Source organism: Xenopus laevis, mitochondrion, assembly GCF_017654675.1.
Source record: "Xenopus laevis mitochondrion, complete genome".
In the NCBI taxonomy this organism is placed as follows: domain Eukaryota; kingdom Metazoa; phylum Chordata; class Amphibia; order Anura; family Pipidae; genus Xenopus; species Xenopus laevis.
The window spans coordinates 1-17,553 of NC_001573.1; the positions used below are offsets into that span (position 1 = coordinate 1).

At 37.0% G+C, this 17,553-nt stretch overlaps 13 protein-coding genes across 13 annotated transcripts, besides 30 other annotated features; 12 read left to right on the plus strand and 1 right to left on the minus strand. All coding sequences in view use genetic code 2, as the record gives it.

Moving 5' to 3' along the window:
* Nucleotides 1-2,134: a D loop (D-loop).
* Nucleotides 1,562-1,601: an origin of replication (H-strand origin of replication (approx)).
* Nucleotides 1,707-1,712: a sequence feature (conserved sequence block CSB-1).
* Nucleotides 1,808-1,820: a sequence feature (conserved sequence block CSB-2).
* Nucleotides 1,855-1,870: a sequence feature (conserved sequence block CSB-3).
* Nucleotide 2,135: 1 nt separating the features above from the next.
* Nucleotides 2,136-2,204, plus strand: a tRNA (tRNA-Phe).
* Nucleotides 2,205-3,023, plus strand: an rRNA (12S ribosomal RNA).
* Nucleotides 3,024-3,092, plus strand: a tRNA (tRNA-Val).
* Nucleotides 3,093-4,723, plus strand: an rRNA (16S ribosomal RNA).
* Nucleotides 4,724-4,798, plus strand: a tRNA (tRNA-Leu).
* Nucleotides 4,799-5,770, plus strand: ND1 (NADH dehydrogenase subunit 1). Its single transcript has one exon. The coding sequence runs from the start codon at nucleotides 4,799-4,801 to the stop codon at nucleotides 5,768-5,770; it is 972 nt and encodes a 323-aa protein (NP_008134.1).
* Nucleotides 5,770-5,840, plus strand: a tRNA (tRNA-Ile).
* Nucleotides 5,840-5,910, minus strand: a tRNA (tRNA-Gln).
* Nucleotides 5,910-5,978, plus strand: a tRNA (tRNA-Met).
* ND2 (NADH dehydrogenase subunit 2) lies at nucleotides 5,979-7,016 on the plus strand. The gene has a single exon. It carries the CDS (start codon nucleotides 5,979-5,981, stop codon nucleotides 7,014-7,016), a length of 1,038 nt encoding a protein of 345 aa, NP_008135.1.
* Nucleotides 7,015-7,083, plus strand: a tRNA (tRNA-Trp).
* A 2-nt stretch (nucleotides 7,084-7,085) lies between these two features.
* Nucleotides 7,086-7,154, minus strand: a tRNA (tRNA-Ala).
* Nucleotide 7,155: 1 nt separating this feature from the next.
* Nucleotides 7,156-7,226, minus strand: a tRNA (tRNA-Asn).
* Nucleotides 7,227-7,263: an origin of replication (L strand origin of replication (approx)).
* Nucleotides 7,260-7,325, minus strand: a tRNA (tRNA-Cys).
* Nucleotides 7,325-7,394, minus strand: a tRNA (tRNA-Tyr).
* Nucleotides 7,395-7,396: 2 nt separating this feature from the next.
* On the plus strand, nucleotides 7,397-8,951 carry COX1 (cytochrome c oxidase subunit I). Its single transcript has one exon. A coding segment is annotated over exon 1 (1,555 nt).
* Nucleotides 8,952-9,022, minus strand: a tRNA (tRNA-Ser).
* A 15-nt stretch (nucleotides 9,023-9,037) lies between these two features.
* Nucleotides 9,038-9,106, plus strand: a tRNA (tRNA-Asp).
* A 2-nt stretch (nucleotides 9,107-9,108) lies between these two features.
* Nucleotides 9,109-9,796, plus strand: COX2 (cytochrome c oxidase subunit II). The gene has a single exon. A coding segment is annotated over exon 1 (688 nt).
* Nucleotides 9,797-9,871, plus strand: a tRNA (tRNA-Lys).
* Nucleotide 9,872: 1 nt separating this feature from the next.
* Nucleotides 9,873-10,040, plus strand: ATP8 (ATP synthase F0 subunit 8). Its single transcript has one exon. It carries the CDS (start codon nucleotides 9,873-9,875, stop codon nucleotides 10,038-10,040), a length of 168 nt encoding a protein of 55 aa, NP_008138.1.
* Nucleotides 10,031-10,711, plus strand: ATP6 (ATP synthase F0 subunit 6). Its single transcript has one exon. It carries the CDS (start codon nucleotides 10,031-10,033, stop codon nucleotides 10,709-10,711), a length of 681 nt encoding a protein of 226 aa, NP_008139.1.
* COX3 (cytochrome c oxidase subunit III) lies at nucleotides 10,711-11,491 on the plus strand. Its single transcript has one exon. A coding segment is annotated over exon 1 (781 nt).
* Nucleotides 11,492-11,561, plus strand: a tRNA (tRNA-Gly).
* Nucleotides 11,562-11,904, plus strand: ND3 (NADH dehydrogenase subunit 3). The gene has a single exon. A coding segment is annotated over exon 1 (343 nt).
* Nucleotides 11,905-11,973, plus strand: a tRNA (tRNA-Arg).
* ND4L (NADH dehydrogenase subunit 4L) lies at nucleotides 11,974-12,270 on the plus strand. Its single transcript has one exon. The coding sequence runs from the start codon at nucleotides 11,974-11,976 to the stop codon at nucleotides 12,268-12,270; it is 297 nt and encodes a 98-aa protein (NP_008142.1).
* On the plus strand, nucleotides 12,264-13,647 carry ND4 (NADH dehydrogenase subunit 4). Its single transcript has one exon. A coding segment is annotated over exon 1 (1,384 nt).
* Nucleotides 13,648-13,715, plus strand: a tRNA (tRNA-His).
* Nucleotides 13,716-13,780, plus strand: a tRNA (tRNA-Ser).
* Nucleotides 13,781-13,854, plus strand: a tRNA (tRNA-Leu).
* ND5 (NADH dehydrogenase subunit 5) lies at nucleotides 13,855-15,669 on the plus strand. The gene has a single exon. It carries the CDS (start codon nucleotides 13,855-13,857, stop codon nucleotides 15,667-15,669), a length of 1,815 nt encoding a protein of 604 aa, NP_008144.1.
* Nucleotides 15,665-16,177, minus strand: ND6 (NADH dehydrogenase subunit 6). Its single transcript has one exon. The coding sequence runs from the start codon at nucleotides 16,175-16,177 to the stop codon at nucleotides 15,665-15,667; it is 513 nt and encodes a 170-aa protein (NP_008145.1).
* Nucleotides 16,178-16,246, minus strand: a tRNA (tRNA-Glu).
* A 2-nt stretch (nucleotides 16,247-16,248) lies between these two features.
* On the plus strand, nucleotides 16,249-17,388 carry CYTB (cytochrome b). The gene has a single exon. The coding sequence runs from the start codon at nucleotides 16,249-16,251 to the stop codon at nucleotides 17,386-17,388; it is 1,140 nt and encodes a 379-aa protein (NP_008146.1).
* Nucleotides 17,388-17,457, plus strand: a tRNA (tRNA-Thr).
* Nucleotides 17,458-17,484: 27 nt separating this feature from the next.
* Nucleotides 17,485-17,553, minus strand: a tRNA (tRNA-Pro).

Sequence of the window (17,553 nt, forward strand, 5' to 3'; positions counted from 1 at the left end):
ACGTATGCACTAAGTCATGCTAATGCTCTATATACATTCTATGTATAATGAGCATAAATTTAATTTCCCCACGTAACATATTTTATGGTTATATACATTCTATGTATAATGAGCATAAATTTAATTTCCCCACGAATAATATTTACAATTAAACATCAAGAATTCAACAATTTATAAAATTTATTACAAACATTAAATAACTAAAACTGAGCAAATCAATCTTTATAACATGTATAATAAACTAAATATATAATTATTTATAACCATATTATTATGAAAACATACAAGAAAATATAATTTTACATTAATCTATTTCAAACATTAATATCATAACACATATATATGAAGACTTAACATTTAACATATAAATCTCACACCAATAATTTCTCAATAAACATAATATTTTTACAAACAATTTCTATGTAACTTTAATTCTCTATATAAAGTATATGTTAACCATAACGGTAAAAAAATAATATATCAAGCATACATCCCCAACACTACAACAATAAAATCAACCAAAATATAATTAACCTCATTTCTCTCGCATATCTGTATAATAACCATTATAACACATCAGTTACATAATAACTTATTTCTTCAAAGAAAATGAATGCATGAACACATACTTTAATATAAACTGAGCAAACAAATCCATCAAAATTATAATATAAAAACAATTTTTAAATATTTATTCCACTACCAATTCTCAACCACTAATCCCATAATTACTTAAAAATTATCTAAAAACTTGAAATATATTTTCCAAAAATTATGAAAAATAAGATTTTTTATAACAACAAAAAAATATATCTCACTAACTGAATTAAAACATGAATATGCAAAATACTAAACAATTATAAATACCATTTCATATTCCAGTTGTACATCTCCTATGTTTTATACCATACGTACTGTTTCACTCCATATATCATAATACAAGTTTCATTATTATCGTATACTTCCAAAACAACATATTATACCGTATTAACTTATAAATTCATATTAACATACATATAATAAGAACAAAATATTAATAATGAAAAATACAAAAAAATGAATAATAAACATTCATTATAATTTTACATAAAAATATAAACAATAAACATATAAGATCAATAAATAATGTATGAATACGTACTTTAAATGTGTAATCGTACATACAAATCCATAATAATACTAATATTAATAAATAAATATATATTCTTAATAAACAGTCTCCGTGATAAACAAAACTTTAGCTAATAACTGTAAATTCAATTAAGGATTATTAATTCTTTGAATCCACAATTAACCTAATTCTAGCAGATACCCTGGTTTCAACCCCTCCTCACTTTACCCAACCTGGAGTGATGTCTGATCGCAAGATGCCCTGAATCTGCCGTACCATAACCTAGGCCGGATTACTTATGAAGTTTAAAAAGCATCTGTCGGTAGTGAATCTGTTGTGACCTTAACCTAAGATTAGTCCCTTGTGTAATTCAGGAAAGCCTCTCTCCTATGCTCGAAATACATCTTGTCCTTAACGCAAGCCTTGTTTCTAATTTAAAGGCCTTCATGTTTTTTTTTTTCTTGGGATCTTCAATAGCATCTTCAAAGTTGGCTTAACAGTGCAGATTACGTAATAGGGTGGGACATATGGTCTTATCGGCTAAGACGTACACGAAGTATTATGTTCATGGTGTTAAAAATGAAATGCAATGACTGACATATTTTACCCTTAATCAGAACGTGTTCCTCAGTCGTTTCTCTATTATTATCTCACCGGGGTGGAATTTTCTAATAAAAGACGTTTATTGTGTGTAAACCCCCTACCCCCCAAATTAGCTTTTCCTGTAAAACCTTGTATTTTCCGTCAAACCCCAAAACCGAAAAAATTTTACAGTAAAAAACCAATTTATTCTAACCAAAACTCCTAAGAGTTCCTAACTTAGCTGTATAGAAGACATTTCTCCTGGACTGTTAGCCGTGATATGAACTGACTAGAATAGGGTGCCATTACCCAAACCCATGTTATACATTTTTGTATATATATCGTATATAACGTGATAAAAACTATATTAGTCTTTCCACTAGCACAACACTATTTCCATTACACATTATAACGTTAAAGTTAATTAATATCTTTTTGTACTGCTTACGTAGCTTAAGTAAAGCACAGCACTGAAGATGCTGAGATGAGCCCTACGAAAGCTCCGTAAGCATAAAGGTTTGGTCCTAGCCTTGAATTCAGCAGTGATAAACATTGAACATGAGCGACACAAAGCTCGATTCAGTTACAGTAAATAGAGTTGGTCAATCTCGTGCAGCCGCCGCGGTTATACGAGAAACTCAAGTTGATCATTTTCGGCGTAAACGGTGATTAAAGTAACCCAAACTAGAGTCAAACTCCAACCAAGCTGTCGCACGCTTTCGTTGGTTTGAAGAACACTCACGAAAGTAACTCTACCCATATTACACTTGAACTCACGACCGCTAGGAAACAAACTGGGATTAGATACCCCACTATGCCTAGCCATAAACTTTGACTACTTACGCAAAAATCCGCCAGAACTACGAGCCTAAGCTTAAAACCCAAAGGACTTGGCGGTGCTCCAAACCCACCTAGAGGAGCCTGTTCTGTAATCGATACCCCTCGCTAAACCTCACCACTTCTTGCCAAACCCGCCTATATACCACCGTCGCCAGCCCACCTCGTGAGAGATTCTTAGTAGGCTTAATGATTTTTCATCAACACGTCAGGTCAAGGTGTAGCATATGAAGTGGGAAGAAATGGGCTACATTTTCTATACCTTAGAATAAACGAAAGATCTCTATGAAACCAGATCGAGAAAAGGCGGATTTAGCAGTAAAGAGAAACAAGAGAGTTCCTCTTTAAAACGGCCCTGGAGCGCGCACACACCGCCCGTCACCCTCTTCTACAAAAATCAACCAACGTCTATAAACACACAATTAACACAAAGAAGAGGCCAAGTCGTAGACCACTGAGATCGGGATCACCAGCCGGAAGGTGTGCTTGGAATCAAAGTATAGCTTAACCAAAGCCTTTCGCTTACACCGAAACAATATCTGTTAAACCCGGATTACTTTGATCCAAAAACCTAGCATTCCAATTATAATAACAATAACCTCATATTCTCATAAATTTCTAATTAAACCATTCTAAAATTTTAGTATAGGCGATAGAACAATCATAATAGCTATAGAAAAAGTACCGTAAGGAAAGATGAAATAGAAATGAAATAATTAACTAAGCAACAAAAAGCAGAGAACTTACCTCGTACCTTTTGCATAATGGTCTAGCCAGTCATAATCAAGCAAAACGAATTTCAGTTTGACTACCCGAAACTAAGCGATCTACTCCGAGACAGCTTTTTAGAGCAAACCCGTCTCTGTGGCAAAAGAGTGGGAAGATCTCCGAGTAGGGGTGTACAGACCAAACGAGCCTAGTGATAGCTGGTTGCTCAGGAAATGAATATAAGTTCTACCCTAAATATAGATTTTTAACAATTAAAGTAAAAAGTCTACTTAGGATTTATTCAATCAGGGTACAGCCTGATTGAAACAGGATACAACCTATAATACTGGGTAAAGATTATAATCTTCAAGGAAAGTTGAGTCAGTGGGCCTAAAAGCAGCCACCTGTAAAGACAGCGTCAAAGCTCACTCAATCATTTAACCCTTTAATTAGTATAACTAATTCTAAACCCCCAAACAATACTGAGCTATTCTATAAACTATAGAAGCACTTATGCTAGAACTAGTAATGTGATACACGATTCTCCTAAATGTAAGTGTAAATCAGATCGAATAAATCACTGATAATTAACGTCCTCCCTGAGATCCTTGCAATAACAAAACAAGAAAACCATGCACTTATTACCGTTAATCTAACACAAGAACATTTACAGGAAAGATTAAAAGACGCAGAAGGAACTCGGCAAACTATGAACCCCGCCTGTTTACCAAAAACATTCGCCTCTTGCTTAAAAAACATTGTATAAGAGGTCCAGCCTGCCCAAGTGACGTATATGTCAACGGCCGCGGTATCTGACCGTGCAAAGGTAGCGTAATCACTGTCTTAATAAGAACTGGTATGAACGGCCACGAAGGTTCAACTGTCTCCTGCATCCAATCCATTAAACTGACCTCCGTGCAGAGGCGGGGATAGAACCATAGAACGAGAAGCCCTATGGAGCTTTAAACTAAAGAACTGCCAAGTTGAACCTAACCCATAAGGAAATAACAATTAAACAAGCAGAAACTGACCTAAAGTTTTCGGTTGGGGCGACCACGGAGAATAAAAAATCCTCCTTGAAGAATAGGGCCTACCACCCTTTCACCAAGAACCACCATTCTAAGTAACAAAATTTATGACTATAATTGATCCAGTCCTACTGATCAACGAACCAAGTTACCCTAGGGATAACAGCGCAATCCATTTCAAAAGTTCCTATCGACAAATGGGTTTACGACCTCGATGTTGGAATCAGGGCATCCCAGTGGTGCAGCCGCTACTAAAGGTTCGTTTGTTCAACGATTAAAGCCCTACGTGATCTGAGTTCAGACCGGAGTAATCCAGGTCAGTTTCTATCTATGAAGTATTTTTTCTAGTACGAAAGGACCGAAAAAATGAGGCCAATGTTTTAATAAGCCTCTCTCTATATCAATGTAGTCAACTAAATTGAAAATAGAACTAATACTCTGCCCAAGATTAGGGCTAGCTAGCGTGGCAGAGCCTGGCTAATGCGAAAGACCTAAGCTCTTTTTATCAGGGGTTCAAATCCCCTCGCTAACTATGTTAACTATTATTACTCACCTAATTAATCCCCTCCTTTATATAATCCCGATCCTCCTAGCAGTAGCATTCCTCACTCTTATCGAACGTAAAGTTCTTGGATATATACAACACCGTAAAGGCCCCAATATTGTTGGACCAACCGGATTAATTCAACCAATTGCAGATGGAGTAAAACTATTTATTAAAGAACCCGTTCGACCCTCAACATCCTCCCAAACAATATTCCTTATTGCACCAACTATAGCCTTAGCTTTAGCCATATCAATTTGGGCCCCACTACCTATACCTTTCTCACTAGCAGACTTAAACCTAGGAATCCTCTTTATCCTTGCCTTATCAAGCTTAGCGGTATATACTATTCTCGGATCCGGATGATCATCCAATTCAAAATACGCCTTAATTGGAGCACTACGAGCAGTCGCACAAACTATTTCATACGAAGTAACTCTTGGATTAATCCTCTTATGCATGATTATATTAGCTGGTGGATTCACCTATACAACTTTAATAACCACTCAAGAGCAAATATGATTAATTATTCCAGGATGACCAATAGCAGCAATATGGTATATTTCTACCCTAGCAGAAACCAACCGAGCACCTTTTGACCTTACAGAAGGAGAATCTGAACTTGTTTCAGGTTTTAATGTAGAATACGCAGGTGGACCTTTCGCTTTATTTTCCTTAGCCGAATACGCTAATATCCTAATAATAAATACACTTTCTTACTTGATTCTCTTCCTCGGATCTTCATTTATAAACCAACCGGAACTAACTACTATTTCCTTAATAATTAAATCATCCATCTTATCAATAATTTTCCTATGAGTTCGAGCATCATACCCACGATTTCGATATGATCAACTTATACACCTAGTATGAAAAAACTTCCTCCCAATCACACTAGCCATAACATTATGACATATCTCATTACCAATTTCTATGCTAGGCCTACCATCACAAACCTAGGAAATGTGCCCGAAAGTCAGGGATCACTTTGATAGAGTGAAATATATGGGTTCAAACCCCATCATCTCCTTAGAAAGACAGGAATTGAACCTGCACCTGAGAGATCAAAACCCTCCGTACTCCCACTATACCACTTCCTAGTAAAGTCAGCTAAAAAAGCTTTTGGGCCCATACCCCAAACATGTTGGTTAAACCCCTTCCTTTACTAATGAACCCAATCACATTTTCAGTTGTACTAACCAGCCTTGCTTCGGAACAATTTTTAGCTGTATCAAGTAGCCACTGACTTTTAGCCTGAATAGGCTTAGAAATTAACACATTAGCAATCATTCCACTTATAACCCAACATAAACACCCACGAGCCATTGAAGCCTCAACAAAATATTTTTTAACACAAGCAGCAGCATCTGCACTTCTCCTCTTCTCTAGTTTAAATAATGCCTGACTCACCGGAGAATGGTCAATTTTAGATTTAACAAACCCTCTGTCATGCGCAACTATAACCATTGCAATCTGTATAAAACTAGGACTTGCACCTTTCCACTTCTGATTACCTGAAGTCCTTCAAGGACTTAGTTTAACAACAGGATTAATCCTATCCACATGACAAAAACTCGCCCCAATAGCTATCTTATATCAAATCGCTCCAATATTAAATACACCACTTCTTCTCACTCTAGGTCTCACATCAACACTTATCGGCGGATGAGGGGGACTCAATCAAACTCAACTACGAAAAATCTTAGCTTTCTCATCTATTGCCCATCTTGGTTGAATAATTTCTATTCTCCCATTCTCACCCCAGTTAATAATTTTAAACTTAACAATTTACTTAATTATGACCTCCACGATATTCCTTGTACTAAAAACTATCTCATCCACAAAAATTTCTTCTTTAGCTACCTCGTGATCTAAAACCCCATCCACTACGGCACTCTCACTTTTAACTCTTCTTTCTTTAGGTGGCCTTCCACCTCTTTCAGGGTTTGTACCAAAATGATTTATTATTCAAGAATTGACAAGCCAAAACACAACTATTCTAGCCACAACACTAGCTCTGTCAGCACTACTCAGCCTATTTTTCTACCTTCGCCTAACTTATATTGTCACACTAACATCATCACCAAATACATCAAACGCATCATTAACATGACGACACCACTCTAAACAACCAACACTTTTATTATCAATCGCATTAATCCTATCCTCATTTATTATTCCAATTTCACCATTAACTTTAACATAGAGATTTAAGTTAACAAGACTAAGAGCCTTCAAAGCCCTAAGCAGGAGTTAGAATCTCCTAATCTCTGAATAAGGCTTGCAGGATTTTATCCAACATCAATTGAATGCAACTCAAACACTTTAATTAACGTAAAGCCTTTCTAGAAAGACGGGCCTCGATCCCGCAACATTTTAGTTAACAGCTAAACTCAATCCAACGAGCTTCATTCTACTTCTCCCGTTTATTAAGCCAAAAAAACCGGGAGAAGCCCGGCAAACCTTCGTTTGCTTCTCGAGATTTGCAATCTGGCATGTCAAACACCGCAGGCTTGATAAGAAGAGGACTTGAACCTCTGTACACGGAGCTACAATCCGCCGCCTATTACTCGGCCACCTTACCTGATGGCAATTACTCGTTGATTATTCTCAACAAATCACAAAGACATTGGCACCCTTTACTTAGTTTTTGGTGCTTGAGCAGGGCTCGTCGGAACCGCTCTTAGCTTATTAATTCGAGCTGAACTTAGCCAGCCCGGAACACTACTTGGAGATGACCAAATTTATAATGTTATCGTTACAGCACATGCTTTTATTATAATTTTCTTCATAGTGATGCCTATTATAATCGGTGGATTTGGGAACTGATTAGTTCCATTAATAATTGGAGCCCCAGATATAGCATTTCCGCGAATAAATAATATAAGCTTTTGACTTCTTCCCCCATCATTTCTTTTATTACTAGCATCATCTGGGGTTGAAGCAGGAGCCGGCACAGGTTGAACTGTGTACCCGCCTTTAGCTGGAAACCTAGCACATGCTGGAGCATCAGTTGACCTAACAATTTTCTCCCTTCACTTAGCTGGTATTTCATCTATTTTAGGAGCAATTAACTTCATCACAACAACAATTAACATAAAACCACCAGCTATATCTCAATACCAAACCCCACTATTTGTTTGATCAGTATTAATCACAGCTGTACTTTTACTTCTTTCTCTTCCTGTCTTAGCCGCAGGAATCACAATGTTATTAACAGATCGTAATCTGAATACAACTTTCTTTGACCCTGCCGGAGGAGGTGACCCAGTACTTTACCAACACCTGTTCTGATTCTTTGGGCACCCAGAAGTGTACATTCTTATCTTACCAGGGTTTGGCATGATCTCCCATATCGTAACTTATTACTCAGGAAAAAAAGAACCTTTCGGCTATATAGGAATAGTCTGGGCAATAATATCAATTGGACTTCTAGGCTTTATTGTCTGAGCCCATCACATATTTACGGTTGATCTAAACGTAGATACTCGAGCTTACTTCACATCAGCAACAATAATCATCGCAATTCCTACAGGTGTTAAAGTATTTAGCTGATTAGCTACAATACACGGTGGGACAATTAAATGAGACGCCCCAATACTTTGAGCCTTAGGCTTCATTTTCTTGTTTACTGTAGGAGGTTTAACAGGTATTGTTCTTGCCAACTCATCACTTGATATTATACTACACGATACCTACTATGTAGTAGCCCATTTCCATTATGTACTTTCTATAGGAGCTGTATTTGCGATCATGGGAGGGTTCATTCACTGATTCCCGTTATTTACTGGTTATACACTACATGAAACATGAGCAAAAATCCATTTTGGAGTAATATTTGCTGGTGTTAATTTAACCTTCTTCCCTCAACATTTTCTAGGCTTAAGCGCAATACCTCGACGATACTCTGACTACCCAGACGCTTATACATTATGAAATACCGTCTCATCTATCGGGTCCTTAATTTCTCTTGTTGCCGTAATTATGATAATATTCATTATCTGAGAAGCATTTGCAGCTAAACGAGAAGTTACCACTTACGAATTAACATCAACCATATTGGAGTGACTTCAAGGCTGCCCCACTCCTTACCATACCTTGAAGACCAGCCTCGTTCAAATCAACCATCAAATAATTAAATCGAGAAAAGAGGGAATCGAACCCCCATACTCTGATTTCAAGTCAGTTGCATCACCACTCTGCCATTTTCTTACTAATAAACTATTAGAGATGTTAGTAAAACAATTAGCACGCCTTGTCAAGGCGAAATAGCTGGTTAGACTCCGGCACATCTCAACATGGCACACCCATCACAATTAGGTTTTCAAGACGCAGCCTCTCCAATTATAGAAGAATTACTTCACTTCCACGACCATACCCTCATAGCCGTTTTTCTTATTAGTACGCTAGTTCTTTACATTATTACTATTATAATAACTACTAAACTAACTAATACAAACCTAATGGACGCACAAGAGATCGAAATAGTGTGAACTATTATACCAGCTATTAGCCTCATCATAATTGCCCTTCCATCCCTTCGTATCCTATATTTAATAGATGAAGTTAATGATCCACACTTAACAATTAAAGCAATCGGCCACCAATGATACTGAAGCTACGAATATACTAACTATGAGGATCTCTCATTTGACTCTTATATAATTCCAACTAATGACCTTACCCCTGGACAATTCCGGCTGCTAGAAGTTGATAATCGAATAGTAGTCCCAATAGAATCTCCAACCCGACTTTTAGTTACAGCCGAAGACGTCCTCCACTCGTGAGCTGTACCCTCCTTGGGTGTCAAAACAGATGCAATCCCAGGACGACTTCATCAAACATCATTTATTGCTACTCGTCCGGGAGTATTTTACGGACAATGTTCAGAAATTTGCGGAGCAAACCACAGCTTTATACCAATTGTAGTTGAAGCAGTACCGCTAACCGACTTTGAAAACTGATCTTCATCAATACTAGAAGCATCACTAAGAAGCTAAATAGGGCATTAGCGACAGCCTTTTAAGCTGTAGATTGGTGACTCCCAACCACCCTTAATGATATGCCACAGTTAAACCCAGGCCCATGATTCCTAATCCTAATCTTTTCCTGACTTGTCCTTTTAACATTTATCCCACCAAAAGTTTTAAAACACAAAGCATTTAATGAACCAACTACACAAACCACAGAAAAATCTAAACCTAACCCTTGAAACTGACCATGAACCTAAGCTTCTTCGACCAATTTATGAGCCCTGTAATTTTAGGTATTCCACTTATCGCAATCGCTATACTTGATCCCTTTACTCTTATTTCCTGACCCATCCAATCAAATGGCTTCAATAACCGACTAATCACCTTACAATCATGATTCCTTCACAATTTCACAACAATTTTTTACCAATTAACTTCACCTGGACATAAGTGAGCCCTATTATTGACATCATTAATACTTTTATTAATATCTCTTAACCTATTAGGTTTATTACCTTACACCTTTACACCAACTACTCAACTATCCTTAAACATAGGCCTAGCAGTCCCATTATGATTGGCAACAGTAATCATGGCCTCGAAACCAACCAACTATGCACTAGGACATCTACTTCCTGAAGGAACACCAACACCATTAATTCCAGTTCTTATTATTATCGAAACAATTAGCCTATTTATTCGACCATTAGCCCTTGGAGTTCGACTTACTGCTAATTTAACAGCTGGACATTTATTAATTCAACTAATTGCCACCGCAGCCTTTGTTTTACTTTCTATTATACCAACTGTTGCTATCCTCACATCAATTGTTCTTTTTCTCCTAACACTTCTAGAAATCGCTGTAGCAATAATCCAAGCATACGTATTCGTCTTACTATTAAGCCTTTATCTACAAGAAAACGTCTAATGGCACACCAAGCACACGCCTACCACATAGTCGACCCCAGCCCTTGACCACTAACGGGAGCTGTAGCAGCTCTACTCCTTACATCAGGCTTAGCTATATGATTTCACTTTGGATCAATAATTCTTTTAACCCTAGGCCTAATTACTATAGTACTAACTATAATTCAATGATGACGAGACGTAATTCGAGAAGGAACATTCCAAGGACATCACACTCCACCCGTTCAAAAAGGATTACGATATGGAATAATCCTATTTATTACATCAGAAGTATTCTTCTTTATTGGATTCTTCTGAGCATTTTACAACTCAAGCTTAGCCCCTACATATGAATTAGGGGAATGCTGGCCACCAACAGGAATTACCCCATTAAACCCATTTGAAGTTCCACTTTTAAACACAGCAGTACTTCTAGCATCAGGAGTTACTGTCACATGAGCTCACCATAGCATCATGCATGGCGATCGAAAAGAAGCAATTCAATCACTAACTTTAACCATTCTTCTTGGACTTTATTTTACAGCCCTTCAAGCCATAGAATATTACGAAGCCCCATTTACAATTGCAGATGGAGTGTACGGATCAACATTTTTTGTAGCAACTGGTTTCCACGGTCTTCATGTCATTATTGGCTCATTATTCCTATCTGTTTGTCTTCTTCGACAAATTCAATATCACTTCACATCAAAACACCACTTCGGCTTTGAAGCCGCATGATACTGACACTTCGTTGACGTAGTATGACTATTCCTTTACGTATCGATCTATTGATGAGGATCATACTTTCTTAGTATTAACCAGTACACGTGACTTCCAATCACAAAGTCTTAGTTAGAATCTAAGAGAAAGTAATGACAGCCACTATCCTAATAATTGCCATAACTCTATCAACTATTCTAGCAATCTTAAGTTTTTGACTTCCCCAAATAACCCCTGATATAGAAAAACTCTCCCCCTACGAGTGTGGATTTGATCCTCTGGGCTCTATGCGATTACCATTCTCCATACGATTCTTCTTGATCGCCATTTTATTTCTTCTATTTGACCTAGAGATTGCGCTTCTTCTCCCTTTCCCTTGAGCCGCACAACTTAACACACCAAGTATTGTAATCTTATGAGCAGCTCTAATTCTAACCCTTCTTACTCTTGGCCTAATTTATGAATGACTTCAAGGAGGCCTAGAATGAGCTGAATGAGTTGTTAGTCTAAACAAGACAGTTGATTTCGGCTCAACAAATTATGGTTAAACCCCATAATAACTCTATGACACTTATCCACTTTAGCTTTTGCTCAGCTTTTATTTTAGGATTAACAGGATTAGCCTTAAACCGCTCTCCTATCCTATCGATCCTATTATGCTTAGAGGGAATACTACTAATATCTATAGATGGTATCGTGCTTACACCACTTCATTTAACTATCTATCTCTCATCCATAATACTATACATTATACTACCTTTTGCAGCACCTGAAGCCGCAACTGGACTAAGCCTTAATAGTGACCACTACACGACTCATGGAACAGATAAATTATTTAGCCTAAACCTCCTAGAATGTTAAAAATTTTATTACCAACATTAATGCTAATCCCATCAACATGATTAACAAATAAAAAATGATTATGACCGTCCTTAACCTCACAAAGCCTTATTATTTCACTACTTAGCTTAATATGATTTTTTAATCAATCCGAAACAACTCACTTCTCAAACTACCTTATAACTATTGACCAAATCTCTACCCCTTTGCTAATCTTAACATGCTGACTTCTCCCATTAATACTTATTGCTAGCCAAAATCACTTATCAAACGAACCAATCTCACGACAACGAACTTTTATTACTATACTTGTCTTTCTTCAATTATCCTTAATTATAGCTTTTTCAGCAACAGAGTTAATTTTATTTTATATTATATTTGAAATTACATTAATCCCAACATTAATTATTATTACACGTTGAGGAAACCAAGCAGAACGCTTAAATGCAGGTACTTACTTTTTATTTTATACTCTAGCAGGTTCCTTACCTCTCCTAGTTGCACTTTTATCATTATATTCCTCTACAGGAACCCTATCACTAAATTTACTTCAACTACTACCCAACCACATCCCAATAACTTGAGCCAATTACTCATGATGATTAGCCTGCTTGTTAGCCTTTATGGTAAAAATACCACTTTATGGAACACACCTATGACTTCCAAAAGCTCATGTAGAAGCCCCTATTGCTGGTTCAATAGTTCTTGCTGCTATTCTTCTTAAACTTGGAGGTTATGGTATTATCCGAATCTCAATTACACTCTCCCCTTCAATAAAAGAATTAGCCTACCCATTCCTCATTTTATCACTATGAGGAATTATTATAACCAGCTCTATCTGCTTACGACAAACAGATTTAAAATCAATAATTGCCTACTCATCTGTAAGCCACATGGGACTAGTAATTTCAGCTGGCAATAATCAAACCCCAATGAAGGCCTTAACAGGAGCAATAATCTTGAATACATCCGACGGCCTAACTCACTCCGCCCTATGCTGTCTTGCAAAGTACCAAAGTTACGAACGTACACATAGCCGAGCACTTCTATTATCACGAGGCCTAGAGACCATCCTTCCACTAATAGGAACCTGATGACTAATCTCAAACCTTGCTAATATAGCCCTACCACCGTCCCCAAACTGAATAGGAGAGATCACTATTATAACAGCCTTATTTAACTGGTCAAGTTGAACTATTATCCTCACAGATTTAGGCACACTTCTTACGGCTAGCTACTCTCTCTACATATTCCTGATAACTCAACGAGGAATAACCCCAGAACACCTTAATGCTATTAACCCTACACATACCCGAGAACACACCTTAATAACCATACATTTAATTCCAATTATCCCATTAATAATAAAACCCGAACTGATTTGAGGGTTATTTTTCTGTAGATATAGTTTAATAAAACACTAGATTGTGATTCTAGAGTCAGAGGTTAAACCCCTCTTATCAACCGAACTTGACTGGGACCCTAAGAACTGCTAATTACTTACGCTGTGTTCAATTCCACGGCTTGTTCGGCTTTTAAAGGAAAACAGTCTATCCGCTGGTCTTAGGAACCAGAAACTCTTGGTGCAAATCCAAGTGAAAAGCTATGAATTTTCCACTAATCTTCAACTCCTCCATATTAATTACAATCTCAATTCTAATTTTACCCATCCTCATATCAACATTTAACATAAATATTATAAACCTCCATCACTTAATTAAAACATCAGTTAAAACAGCATTCCTAATTAGCATTATTCCACTTATCATTTTTCTAGACCAAGGTCTTGAATCAATTACCACTAACTTTCACTGAATAAACATTAATACATTTGACATTAATATGAGCTTTAAATTTGATATTTATTCTTCTATTTTTATCCCTATCGCTTTATTCGTAACATGATCTATCTTAGAATTTGCCACCTGATATATAGCCTCAGACCCAATAATTTCCCGATTCTTTAAATACCTTCTTACTTTCCTTGTAGCCATAGTTATTTTAGTCACAGCTAACAACTTTTTTCAATTTTTCATTGGTTGAGAAGGCGTAGGCATCATATCCTTCCTCTTAATCGGATGATGATATGCTCGAGCAGAGCCAAACACAGCAGCTCTCCAAGCAGTAATTTATAACCGAGTCGGGGATATTGGTTTAATTCTTAGCATAGCATGAGTAGCGATAAACCTAAACTCATGGGAAATACAACAAGTTTTTATATTAAACTCAGATAACCTTACGTTACCACTTCTTGGATTAATTCTAGCAGCTACTGGCAAATCCGCACAATTCGGCCTTCACCCATGACTACCGGCCGCAATAGAAGGTCCCACTCCTGTATCAGCCCTACTTCATTCTAGCACAATAGTAGTTGCAGGAATTTTTTTGCTGATCCGAATTAGCCCTATAATAAATAATAATCAAACAGCACTTACAATTTGCCTTTGTCTTGGAGCAATAACAACTCTATTTACAGCTGCCTGCGCCTTAACCCAAAATGATATTAAAAAGATTGTAGCATTTTCAACATCAAGCCAGCTTGGATTAATAATAGTCACAATTGGACTAATCTTCCAACTAGCCTTCTTCCACATTTGCAATAATGCATTCTTTAAAGTATATTATTTCTTTTGTTCAGGTCAATATTCTTCATGCCTTAATGATGAACAAGATATTCGAAAAATAGGAGGCCTACAAAATTCTTTACCAATCACTACATCTTGCTTAACAATTGGCAGCCTAGCCTTAACCGGGACCCCATTCCTAGCAGGATTCTTCTCAAAAGACGCTATCATTGAAGCCCTTAACACCTCTCAAACCAACACCTGAGCCCTAACACTCACATTAATTGCAACATCCTTTACCGCTATTTATAGCTTTCGAGTAATTTTCTTTGCATCTATGGGTCATCCACGATCAAATCCATTATCACCTATTAACGAAAACAACAAAACAGTGATCAACCCAATTAAACGATTAGCCTGAGGTAGTATTGTAGCTGGCCTATTAATTGCCTCAAATATGCTTCCAATTAATTCCCCTATTATAACTATACCAACATTAGCAAAACAGGCAGCTATTATCGTTTCGGTTACAGGATTAATCATTGCAATAGACCTTTCTAAGTTAACAACCTACATTAACCAAGAATCAAAAACAAATATTCATTCCTTCTCTAATCTCCTTGGATTCTTCCCAACTATTATTCACCGAATAATACCAAAAACCAATCTTAACTTAGCACAAAACATTGCAACCCATTTAATTGATCTATCCTGATATGAAAAATCAGGTCCACAAGGAATAGTAAACCAACAACTGCCAATAATTAAAACCACCACAAATATTCAACAAGGGTTAATTAAAACTTACTTAACCCTTTTCCTTATAACTTCGGCAATTATCATTACCTTATTCTAACGCACGAAGACTCCCACCATATTGACTTCGAGTTAACTCAAATACCACAAACAAAGTTAATAATAATACTCACCCACCAATAAACAATAATCACCCACCAACACGAATATATTAAAGCCACCCCTACCCAATCACCACGCATAACATAACTTCCTAGCTCACTAGACTTATTTATTCCATCTACCTCAACTCCTCCTAAAAATAAATACCACACTAATACACCAATTAAATATACCAACACATAAAATACAACTGACCAACTTCCTCATGCTTCAGGATAAGGTTTCGCGCGTGCTGCAGAATAGGCAAACACTACTAACATCCCACCTAAATAAATCAAAAAAAGAACAATAGACAAAAATGAAGACCCAAAGCTAACAATAACTAAACATCCAGCCCCGGCCGCTAATACCAACCCTAAGGCAGCATAAAAAGGAGAAGGATTTGAAGCAACAGCTACCAATCCTAAAACCAACACTATTATAGAAACAGACACTATATAAATCATAATTCCCACCAGGACTCTAACCAGAACTTGTGATCTGAAAAACCACCGTTGTTATTCAACTATAGGAACTAATGGCACCCAACATCCGTAAATCTCATCCATTAATTAAAATTATTAATAATTCTTTCATTGACCTCCCAACCCCATCAAACATTTCATCATTATGAAACTTCGGCTCTCTTCTAGGGGTCTGTTTAATTGCCCAAATCATTACAGGATTATTCTTAGCTATACATTATACAGCAGACACATCTATAGCCTTCTCATCAGTAGCCCATATTTGTTTTGACGTTAACTATGGATTATTAATTCGCAATCTCCATGCCAATGGACTCTCATTCTTCTTCATTTGCATCTACCTTCACATCGGACGAGGGTTGTACTACGGCTCTTTCTTATATAAAGAAACATGAAATATTGGTGTGATCCTCCTATTTTTAGTTATAGCTACAGCATTTGTAGGATATGTTCTACCATGAGGACAAATATCTTTTTGAGGGGCTACAGTAATTACTAATCTTCTTTCTGCTAAACCGTACATCGGAAACGTACTAGTCCAATGAAGTTTAGGAGGATTCTCTGTAGATAACGCCACTTTAACCCGATTCTTCGCATTTCACTTCCTCCTTCCTTTTATTATTGCCGGAGCTAGCATTCTCCATCTTTTATTTCTCCACGAAACTGGATCAACAAACCCAACTGGATTAAACTCAGACCCAGATAAAGTACCTTTCCACCCATACTTCTCTTACAAAGACCTTTTAGGCTTCCTTATTATACTTACAGCACTTACTCTCCTAGCCATATTTTCCCCAAACCTTTTAGGAGACCCAGACAATTTTACCCCAGCTAATCCTCTAATCACCCCTCCACATATTAAACCAGAATGATACTTCCTATTCGCCTACGCTATCCTTCGATCCATAAACAAACTAGGCGGAGTGTTAGCCCTAGTCCTATCCATCCTAATCTTAGCCCTCATACCATTACTCCACACATCAAAACAACGAAGCCTTATATTCCGACCATTTACACAAATCATATTTTGAGCCCTAGTTGCAGATACACTAATCCTAACCTGAATTGGAGGTCAACCAGTAGAAGACCCTTATACCATAATTGGACAGTTAGCCTCAGTAATTTACTTCTCAATCTTTATTATTATATTCCCACTTATAGGTTGAGTAGAAAATAAACTATTAAACTGATAGTCCTGATAGCTTAATTTAAAGCATCGGTCTTGTAAGCCGAAGATTGAGGCTAAAACCCTCCTCAAGACTATTGGGCAGTTGTTAGCAACTACTAAATCGAGAAAGAAGGACTCAAACCTCCACTATTGACCCCCAAAGCCAACATTCTAATTAAATTATCTCCCG